At 30.8% G+C, this 12,077-nt stretch overlaps 1 protein-coding gene across 1 annotated transcript; it reads left to right on the top strand.

The window, feature by feature from the left end:
- Window positions 1–4,664: 4,664 nt before the first annotated feature.
- On the top strand, window positions 4,665–6,782 carry LOC131599349 (putative F-box protein At1g32420). The gene is made up of 2 exons (XM_058871742.1): window positions 4,665–4,796; window positions 5,340–6,782. The coding sequence occupies exon 2, from the start codon at window positions 5,343–5,345 to the stop codon at window positions 6,564–6,566; it is 1,224 nt and encodes a 407-aa protein (XP_058727725.1). The 5' UTR covers window positions 4,665–4,796; window positions 5,340–5,342; the 3' UTR covers window positions 6,567–6,782.
- The last annotated feature ends 5,295 nt before the right edge of the window (window positions 6,783–12,077 follow it).

The raw sequence follows: 12,077 nt of genomic DNA, 5'->3' as shown, positions 1-12,077 counted from the left end.
TCTTTTGTTTCTGCTTCCACAACAGCATAAGCAATAGGAAAAATCCTATTGTTTCCATCCCTCCCAACAGCAGCCATCAATTGCCCTCCAAAATCACCTTTCAAGAAACACGCATCCAACCCTATCAATGGCCTACAGTACATTGCAAAACCATACTTGCAAGCCTCCAGACATACATAAATCCTTTCAAAAACAGGGCCTTCAGTTGAAGGAGAACATCTAATCACACAAGTGCTACGAGGGTTAGATTTTAGTAACTCTTGTGCATAACTTCTCAGATGGTTGAATTGGTCCATAGAAGCACCTTGTAACAAATCCATAGCCTTTCTCTTAGCCCTGTATGCCTGATCACGTGACAATTTCACACCCCATCTATCAATAGCTTGAGCTATCAATCCTGCTGGCTTCATATCAGGGTTGTGTCTAAGAATGTGGCCAAACTGCTTAGCCAGATATGTAGTCTTTGCTTGCCTGTTATTTGGAGTTCTTGAACAGTTGTGTTCATCAACCAAACTTACAACTTGCCAAAATTGGTTGCCAACCCTTTTACTAATCCTCATGTGAAAAGTGCATCCTTCCATACATTTCATCACCATCTTCTTTCCATCATTTTTCTTGACATGAACATTTTTGTTCATCTTCAAAGCATATTCTGCCAAAGCCTCATGAATCTTTTCTTTGTTACTAAACACCATACCTAGCTCAAACTTTGAGGAATCACTCTTAAAAGAAGGAAACTTTTCTATTTCATCATCATTGTCACTCTCATTAGGTGTGTGCAATACATCAGAATCATAATCCTCCTCAGAATATATATCCTTGGCATTATCCTCATCACCTTGAATGATAGTTGTCCAGTCCAATTCCACATCTTGTCCTTCATCCTCACTTTCAGGAACACACTCATTCAAGTCATGACTATAACTACTCATCTCACTCTCAGTTGCAACATACTCTTCATCATCATCCTCAACTTCAGCATGAACATGTTCCTTTTCAACTTCAGTATCAACATGCTCCTTTTCAACTTCAGAATCAACATTCTCCTTTTCAACTTCATCATCAACATTCTCCTTTTCAACTTCAACATCAGATTCAGCTTCATCATCAGCATACTTTGGACAGCCATCAACATAATCCTCGACAACAGGAGTCACTTCTATTGTGTGCTCAAAATATACATCCACCAATTGAAAACCCTTAATATCATCAACAAACTTAAGCACATCTTTATCGCAGTTTAAGGGTCTAAGGCCACGACTAAAGCTAAACTTAGGGTTCCAGTACCACATACATTTGATATTACAATATCCCTCAGCCTTAATCAAATTTTCAAAATCCATGTACGACATGTAGTCCGTATCCCATGTCCAATCCAATTCAGTCACTAAACCATCAACATACCATTTACATGGACTCTCTACAAACTTGCCCCTATGATGAAACCTTATCTTAATGTAGTTGTTTTGAGATGGTCTGAACAAAAAAGGATTTACATTCAGCATACTTAGACAACTGAACAATGTGATGAAAAATAACGAGTTAAGAGAACATACCTCATACAATACCGAACATCCTCTTTGCATACCGATGATGGGCGAATGGGTGGAATCTTGCTCATGTTGCTCGTTCTGGAAGAGGGCGATGAAAGATGAAACGATGAAATTAGGTCACGAATTTGTGAAGCGGAAGAGGAAGAGAACGATGCGATGCTCGTATGAAGCTATGCTGGAGAACGATGAAATTAGGTCACGAACAAGAGGAAGCGAATTGATATGTCGTTAATTCTTTGTGTTTTATAAAAAGAGATGAAATTAGGTCACGAAATTAGGTTCTGTTTTATAAATCTTTGTCTTTTATAAAAAGATATTTAGCATTTTCAGAATATGTTTTGTATTTAAATTTATAAATTAAATTAATGAAATTACGTGGCATATGTAATTTTAGCCAACTCAGCAATTCTCACTGCCACATATGCATTTTTGGAGAGGGGCTCTAAAATTGCCAAAAAACTGAATGTTTGGGGATCAAAATAAGGAATTTTGAAAATGGGGGATTAAAAGTTCATTAAAATGAAAATAGGGGGTCAAAAGTGCATTTAAGCCAATTTTCTTTCTGAACAAATTGTTGTTCTCGCGTCGTGTAAGGGAATTGTATGCTGCTGTAGCCGTTTTCCATCTCCGAATCCAACAGTGTACCTCTGCAATCCTTCAATCAGAGAATGGATTCAATTGAAGTGCCCTATTCGATTTGATGTAACCGATAGTATAGCACGTGTTTTTGATTTGGAGCCATCCAAATTCAAATTGGTGAGGGTAAAACGCTTTGAGAAGATCAACCATCAGGTAGTGTGGGAGGAGGGAGAGGAACTGGAGTCAGAATCGGAAGAGGGGTCCTTCTTCTTTACATTTGAATTGTATTCTTCTAAAACAAAAAATTAAGGAAATCGGAAGAGACATGTGATTGTAATCATGATTTGATTAAAAACAAAGGTGTATGCATAGGCGGTGTCTTACATTGGTTGACAGAAGATGATAAAATCATACTCCTTTAATCTATCATATTAGACAATTAACTAAAAAATTTACAGATTGATTTGACATAATACATAGCCCTTATTAATTGAAAAAAAAAACTTTTTTACACTTTAGTTCATCATCCATTTTTTCTTAATGTTGGGATGATACAAAATACTATATTTAAGAATTTAATATGCATTTGTTTATCTGGTGACATAGTAATTTTAAATGAATGAAATTTTATAAATTTGATTTTTTTTAAAATTAGTGTGAAGTAATTTATGTTTGTGTAGTGTACATATATGTAAAAGTGATATACAAAAAATTGAGTTAAATAATAATTCTTTATATAAAGTTACATTTAAATTCAAAAGATACTAACTGCAAGTTAAAATAAATTTTGAAGATAAAACAAATACAGATATCAATCAAAATCAATAAATAGTTTAAGTGTGAAACCAACATAGGTTTAATAATTTGAAGAGATTTTTCTATTATATTTATTTTTCAACTCATATTTTAAATTTTTAATGTATTTAAATATAACTTTTTACATTCCACATTATTTTAATTACTGTCAATTTTATAGAATCAACTCGTGTTATTTGAAAAATCAAACACACTTTCATTTCATCTAAGCTATTTATCATTTTTTATTTATTTTACTAACAGTATTGATTAAATATTAAATATAAAAAATAGAAAAAAAATATTAAAAACTAAATTTTCTAGATGAATATAATTGAATACAGATTGTGAAAGTTAGAGAAAGACTTGGACACGGAGAAGAAAAAAAAACTCTTAATATTCTTTTCCATTTACGGCAAGAACGTATTATTTGTTTCTAAAGTAGAAAATCAACATGCTGTGATTGACCTACATAGTTTCTCAATTGACTTTTATTTCTTTATTATTTCATCTGCTCATTTCCAATATTAAGGTTGGGATGGATGATACATTTGTATATGGTGACAAACTAATTAATTTTTATAAAGTTAATTTTTTAAAATAAATTTAATGCGGAGTGATTTGTGTTTTGGTATGTCAAACTTGTTATGCCATTCATCTTGATATCTTGATATTTATTTTTTATTTTTTAATTAATAAAAAAAATGTGATGGGTTGTGTGTAAGTACAGGTGTTATGGTTGTGTCTATATAAGTATTTTCCTTTTGAATGATGCTAATTTGTGTCTCATGTTAATAATTATAAATAAAAATTTATATTAAAAAATAAATTAAAAAATAATTATAATTTTTAATCAAATTAATACATATTTTTCAAAATAAATTTATATATTTAATTAAATTTTCTATTTATAATTTTTTTAACATGTATCTCAAAAAGCACAACTTATACTATATATAAAGTTTAAGAAGTTTAAATTATTAATTTTAATAAACCTTATAAAAATATAATCACAATAGATACTAAAGTAATAAATAATTTTGATATTTCTAATACAGACATACAGCAGAGTAAAAGTTAAAAGATGATTTATTTATTTTTAATAATTAATTCTAATTTTAAACTTTTATAATTAATTTTTAAATTGATATTATTTTTCAAATCCTATTTTAAAGTAGAGGTTAAAGATAGTACACTGACTGTGTAAAAAAGTTTTATACTGTCATCCAATAAAAATAAATCGTTTTGCCATGTCATATAATTTTTTTTAAATTACAGTCTGATTTATCCTGATTCATGGTCGTGATTGGTTGACAGTGTAAAACTTTTTTACACTATCGGTGCATCACCCATTTTCTCTTTAAAGCATTAAAATATAATTTTCTACATTCAACTCTATTTTAGTTATGGTCAATTTTAAGTATCATTTGAAAAATCAAACACACTTTCATCTAAGCTGTTTATCATTCTTTTATTTTGCTAACAAGAGTATTAATTAAATATTAAATATAAAAAAATAAAAAAGTAAATTTTGTAGATGAATATAATAATTGATTATAGATGGCGAAAGATAGAGAAAGAGTTGGACACAGAGAAGAAAAAAACTCTTAATATTGTTTTCCATTTACCGCAAAACGTGTCTGTTGTTTCTATTATTTGAAAAAAAATGCCAGCAAGGATGAAATTGAGAAATTGCCACTCGCGCTTTGCAAGGAAATGAAATGTGAGTTTGTTACAAAACAAACTTCCAACACCACTCACTCTCTCTGTACTACCTTTCATCTCTCTCAAAACTTTTCACATTCCACTACCATTTTCATTTCTTCTCATTCCTTCTTCAACACACTTTCTTCATTCAACAATCAATAGGTTCATTTTCTTCATTCTCTTCATTTTTTTCATCCTCTTCATTATTACTATTTTTGTATCAACATTATCATCATCAAGATCTCTTGTTTTTCCCTTTCAACTCTCTCTGTGTTTTCTTCTTTCATTCTTCAGATTCATTCACTGTTTCATTCTTCTAATTTCAAAAACCATCACTACTCTCTTTTATTTTTTTTTAAATGCATGTATGTGTTCTTTTCCGGTGTATACACTTTTTTATTTATTTTTCTCTTGATTTCTATTTTGTGTTGTATCAACAATAGAATACAGCGTCTATCAAAATGTAGTTAGGTTTTTGGTTTCCATTCCATGTGTTATTTTGTTCTTCACTTTTTGCATGTCATTGATGATTGTTTATTTTAATTTTTTTTTTCACTTTCCTTCGTTAGCAAGGGTTGATTTATTCATGGATCTTTCATTTTCTTTTAGTTCTTAGGATAATAAATTGATTCATTTGTTATTGTTACTCAATCACTATTTCAAACTTTTGATTTCTTATTTGATTTTTTTAAAATTTTTTTTCAGAAAATGAAGATGATTAAGCTTGGAAATGAGAGTGAGGAGTGTCTCAACAGTGACATTATCTTTGACATTCTGTCACGGATTCCGGCGAAGCCGTTGCTTGGTATGAAGTGCATTTCTAGACGATGGCAAACAATCATTTCAAATCGTTCATTTATCAAATCTCAGCTTCAGAATGCAGATCTTGTTTTGGATGGTTTCATTGTTCAAGATGGCTATATGTTAAGCAGACAAGATGTTAAAACTGTCAGCTATATTCCGGTTCAGTCCAAAAATGAGGCTCCGGTAGTTCACCAGAAGGTTTTCAGTTTTCTTCCTGAACAAGTTGTTGTTCTGGCGTCATGTAAGGGAATTGTATGCTGTCGTAGCCGTTTTCCATCTCCCGATCCAACAGTGTACCTCTGCAATCCTTCTATCAGAGAATGGATTCAATTGAAGTGCCCTATTCGATGTGACGTAACTGATAGTATTGCACTTGTTTTTGATTTTGAGCCATCCAAATTCAAATTGGTAAGAGTGAAACGCTTTGAGAAGATCAACCATCAGGAAGTGTGGGAGGAGGGAGAGGAATTGGAGTCGGAATCGGAAGAGGGATCGTTCTTCTTTACATTTGAGTTGTACTCATCAGAAACAAAGACTTGGAGGAAATTGGAAGAAACGTGTGATTGTAATCATGGTTTGATTAAAAACAAAGCTGTGTACATAGGAGGTGTCTTACACTGGTTGACAGAGGGTGATAAAATCATCACCTTTAACGTTGAAAAGGAGCTGTGTTTGTTGATTTCTGTACCTGTTCCGGCGTCGGAGTTTAGGTCTGTCCCTGAAGCTTGTATTGGAGAGCATGAAGGAAAACTTCATTATGTTCAGGTATCAGAAAAAGGTCTTCATGTCTGGTATCTTGATTCTCTTGAAGATTATTTTGAGTTTAAATGGAAACTCAAGCATTACAAGAGTTTGGAGGATTTTGAACTAGAACATCCACGCCGCCTTGTGAATTTAAAGAAGAGAGTGTCGGAGAGAGTGATTATGGATACAAATCCTTGGATGAGCCCTCTTGGTTTCCAAGATGGGAAATCGCTGATCAAAGTGTCCTCGGAGCTTTATATCTATGACATGAAGAGTGGCAAGACAACTCATGCGTGTTCGTTTTTACAACTCAATCCACAATCCATGTCGCCTTGTACAGTATTTCCTCATTCCTTGACCCTGGTTTCACTAAATGATGCTTAGTATCTGATTATTACTAAATGCTTTGAGATCTTATAGTAGATATATGTATGTAGGAACTTGGCTGCTTAGAAGTTCCTTCCCTCCCTTTCCTTGCTATGGAAATTATTTAGCTGCAGTTATATTGGTTTACTAGCCACTTTAGTATGTAGACAAAATTGATATGAGCAATGTTTCCAAGTTCCAATTAATACTTCTGGTAACTAGTTGTTAATAGTATTTCATCTTTGCATAGTTTTGGTTATTAAAAATTCGATGTTTCGATTGTCATATGACTGACTACATGAACTGCTTAAAGCGGTTCCCTCGAATAGCTTCTCTTGATGAGTTTATTTTTAATTTGTTTGATAAGGAAGGAGTAAAGAGTGTTTTATGATTGCTGTGGCTATATTTCTTGTTGAAACTACTAAACTGATCATGCAAAATAGCTCAGCAATGTTGTGTCATAAGAATTGTACAGAAGCATTCCAATTTGTCAAACCTGCCAAACAGAAACATTTTGAGCAAACCTTCGGTATAATAAACCAGTTGCATTTGGCTTCCATTGTCTATATAGTGTCTGATCCTTTTTGATGTACTGCTGCAACCATTTATTATTCCAAATGCCAATTACATTTTAAAGTAACTTGTATCCCAAGCAATTCAATTTCCATGAGCAGTTCCACATTTAAATGCCTCTCCATAGATTTTGAATTCTCAAAGAAAGACCTGCCTGGGCCCGCATAATAAAAGGTAGTAGTATATAGTTTTTTCGGTTGGCTCCACTTCCAATTCGTTTTGGTTTGACAAAGAGAATTAATTACTCATTTCATCTCAATTCGATTTCGGTCAGATGCCTCGTGTGTTTTATTGTTCTGTAAAGGTATTCAAATGATAAAAGTGGCATTGATTATTCTAAGTTTTCCAAACCAAGTCTAACAAAACTATTTTTGTTAAGGCTAGTGGTCAATCATCCAAAGAGAAATTGAACAAACCAAAGGGTGTCATCATTATCCAAAAAGGAAAAAACGTGTTAAAAAGAAATCTCATGTTCCAAGATATCAAAGCAACTTTGTTCCTACATGTTTTTATTGTGTTATAAGTGACCATACACCTAATGCTTGTGTAGCAACCGACTAAAATTTTTTGAGAGTCGCCACCACTAATTTTTATCTTAAGGGAAGAGAATATAATGGATAACCCTAAATATTCATAGATTCTAAATTCGCGAGTTAATTAAATAAAGGGAAGGTGTTAGGTTTAGGTTCGAGGCGTTTACTAATTTTTGTACATTATGCCTTTATTATTTAATTTATATTTATTTACCAAGAAAAAGTTTTTTTATTTATTATTGTACTCGCTATGGTTTCGAAACCCTATGTCTACGTATCCTATAGTGCAATGAGGAAGTTAGAGTATAGTAGTTCATATATATTTGGTTGGTTATTTTTATAAGATTGTGTATAATTGCTTTCGAATTGATTTTAAACTTTGTATGGGTTTGAAAATTGAGTGATGGTAGACATAGTTTAGAATTTGATTTGAAAACAATTTTGACAATCCTTTGTTAAAAAGAGTCTTGAGTTTGATTATATTAGTAATAAAAATAATTCAATTGGTTAACTATTTTGATTAGTTGTGATTGGTTGAAGAAGAGTTGATCTTCTTTATTTGAATTTGACCACTCTAGGCGAAGAAATTCATGTTGGTTGATAAGTAATTGATCCTTATTTGAATCTGATCGCTCTAGGCGAAGAAATTCATTTTAGTTGATGGCAGTGTTTGGTTGTCGCGTTGAGCGAGAACCAAAGTTCGATGTGTTGAATGAATTTTATTGTGTTGATTTGAATAGTTACTTGGTAAGGCGTCAAGCCGACCAATAATTTATTCAAAAATGTGGTGAACGTTAATTTATTCAAAAAATTAAATATGTTTACAAAGTTAATTAACATATTGAAACTAACTAATCTATATTTTTGTGTTTTTATATATTTTTAATAAAATCTTAGAAAATTAAATTAATTAAATCTAATTATCTAACTTAAACAAAATGAATTAAATATTTTTTTTTGTATTTTTAGTTAAAAGAATTATTATTATTTTTTTTGTGTTTTACAGAAAAATTAGTTATATAAATTATATTCTCTAAAATTAATGCTTTGTAATCCCATCATCATTGACGTTGGCATTCCATACTGTCTATCTACACCAAACATGGGTGTTGTAAAACTAGGCATATATTGCCCAGAAGTATTGGCCATACTTGGCCTTGGAGTCTCTGGTTGACTCATTGCTATCGGTGCACTTTGTGCTGAAGAAGGAGCCATCGACGTTATAACGACGCCTGGTGCTTGCGATGCACCAGTATTTCATCCTGGGGACAGTTCCCCATTTGGATTCGTATTCTTGGGATCAACCATTTTTCTCCCACTTCTCAGTTTCATACATGAATTGAAACCGACTCAAGAAAACTAACACAAGACATGTCCCACCGGGTGTGTCAATTTGTTTCCGCGTGAAACAATCTCTAACCTCTTATCAAAGATTACTTGCGGGGTCGGCTACAAAATCTCAGACTATAGTATTATTTTTTGAGCATTCGTATGGTATTGAAAAAAAGGGCAAAAGTAAAGGTACAATTGCAAGAAGAAAATGCTTACAAGCAAAAGAAAATAAAAGAAGTAAAATAAAAGGGCAAAGGCAATAAGTTAAATTGAAAACTGTAAATTGCTTTGAATTAAAAGGTGGAAGCATTCATACATTGTCAAGCTTAATAACTCGTTTCTCTTTTAAGATGCAAATACTTTAGTGTTTTGCTTTTAATGTGGAGAAGTGCGACCTTTGTACAAATGCATAAATTTGCTTTAAATAGAAATCCTAAAATGTAACCGTCGGCGGTTACCTTATCCCATGATGGGTTTTAAGCGGAAAAAAGCCCCTCGACTTTCCCTATTTCCGCGCCAGTGAACAATTTAAATATCCTTTTGGCGCCATATCAAAAACGCTTATCGAAAGACTCCTTATGCCATCAACATCATTCATCGTCAGGCTACCCTCCCGTCGAAGTCTTTCATCTGAATGATATAATCTTATTACCAGTCACTTTTTTCTCATAGGAGTATCTTACAACCTGTTGGCTTTTTTCCCTAGTCGAAAATGTTGTGTCAACACCTTGTAATTTAAAGATTATGTTGATTTCTCCTCTTAGTGTAAAATTTACACTTGTAATGTGAACGAGTTTTTGCTTACCCCCTCCCCCAAATTAAGTGTTCAAATTGTAAGCTTAGAGGACAAAACAAAATAATCTTTAAATTATAGTGGAGGAATAAAAATAATAATATTATAGGAATAAACTAAAACTCGCTCACATTATACATTGTAAAGCATATTTAACCCTATATATTAAAATTAAAATATTCCGACATCAAATTCTAAGTCAAAATTATTATACATTTAACATGATTTTTTTTATAATATTTTTAATCTTTAAAAATTATAATAATAAACTTAAAAAAAAAAGAATTTTCAATTATGAAAAACATTCTAGTGATCCAATTTTTATTATTTTTCAAATTTCAAATCATTTATAAGGTAAAATAGGATTTCCAAAAAAAAACAAACATAGTATACCATATATACCTTCTTATTATAATTATCAACTTCTTCAAGTCCATATCATAAGGTAAGTTCCATAGTTAGGAACTTGGGTAGGCATTAGTGGAAAATTTCACGATGTTGAGGCTTAGATTGTGATTAATTTGTAGCATGCTTGATTAAATTATGAAAAATATGTTCTTATGAATATTTTATATGCATTATGTCATACTCCAAAATTTGTCCGCCTTATTTCTAACATTTAAATTATTTTTAACTTTGGTTTTATAAGTTTTATTCAATTTTATTAACATTTTAACAGTAATTTTTATTTAAATATATATGTAATAGTTTAATTTAAATTATTTGTATTTTTTAAATAAACAAATTTTTGCTTGACACTTCACCTGTTTTATAGTGCAACTTTATTTCAAATAAATTGAATAACACAATTGGCAAGGAAACATATTTAAAGATTTACTATTGTTCAAGGTCTTGAGTTCAAACCTATTCTTAATGTTATTTTTATTGTTTGTTTTTATTTTCTATTTTTGCATTGTTTACAATATTACAAAAAAAAAAATCACAAAATAACTTTTTATTTGTTTAAATATTAATTTTTCTTTTTTAATTTATTTATCTTGTTTTTTTAAAATATTTTTTTTTCATTTAAATCATAATTTTATGCATTTTTATATCTCAAAAATAAAAAAAAAGTTTTTAAAAGTTGAATTGTTATTCTAAAAAACAAATCGAAAAATAAATATTCACACAATGAATATTTTTGATTCAAGATTTTATTATAATAATCAAACCATTAATTTAATTTTATTACTCTTAATATTAAAATACTTGATTTAATTCCTTTTCTATTTAACCTAATCTCCCTTGTAATCTTTTTTTGGTTAATATATTCTCTTTCTTTGCCAAAAAAAAACCTAATCTCTCATTATAAAAGAAAGACATATTCCATTTACTAAGGGGGGAGAGAGAAAGGGGAGGAACAACACTTCCACACCTTAAACATATTTTTCCATCTAACCACCAACCACCAACGCAAGGCGTCACGGTTTGTTTCGATTGATCGTCTGTTATCCTTTTTGTTTATTTTTTCTTTGATCTAAGTTCTTGGCATTTGTTTTGATTGGAGTTTTAAGCATTTGTTTTGGTTTGAGAAAAAAAAGAAAGATGAATGTCTGTTATTTTCACCGGAAGAAAAGAGTGGTGTGTGGTTCATGTTTTGATTTGATACCACATTTAATTTAACTATCACTTTGCTTCTTAATTCTTTAATTATTTTATTATTATACAATTGCATCTCCACTTGTCATCACTATACTGGTTGGAAAATGTTTGAAAAGTCAAAGTTTTATTATGTTTCTTTTTTGTCATCATCATTTCTTCTCACAAAATTAGTGGTAGAAACGTGTTACAGGAGGGACACCTCCTTTTACTGTAACTTAGTTTTTTTAATTACTTTTTTTATTTGTTTAATAATAACTTAGTTTTTATTAATTTGATGAATAAATTAATTAAGTTTAAATAATTTGAATCTAGTTTTGAAATGGGTCTTAAGCCCATGTCTTATTCTAACAGCACTATCCCATTCACTCATACACCCGCCCCTCTCATTTTGCTTTCTAATTAATTAAATAATTAATTTAATTCTAACATTTTCCCGAATAATACTACGAGTGAATGACAATTTCACTACGTCTTTGAGTTGGTCGACTCTCTATGTCGTACCGACCAAATATCCTAAAACATGATTAAAATTCAAAATACAATTATTCTAATTCAACTAAAACACTAATTATTAAAACACATAAAATTGTGAACAACAATTTACTAAAGCACCACAACAATTCAAATAAATTAACATCTTCCCTTAATCCTAATTTCTCAACTTAAGGAAGGATTAAGAGGGTCTAACATCTTCCC

This window comes from Vicia villosa, linkage group LG1 (genome assembly GCF_029867415.1).
Source record: "Vicia villosa cultivar HV-30 ecotype Madison, WI linkage group LG1, Vvil1.0, whole genome shotgun sequence".
Taxonomy (NCBI): Eukaryota; Viridiplantae; Streptophyta; class Magnoliopsida; order Fabales; family Fabaceae; genus Vicia; species Vicia villosa.
The sequence above is the reverse complement of the archived record's forward strand: the minus strand, read 5'-3'. Positions and strand labels throughout refer to the sequence as shown.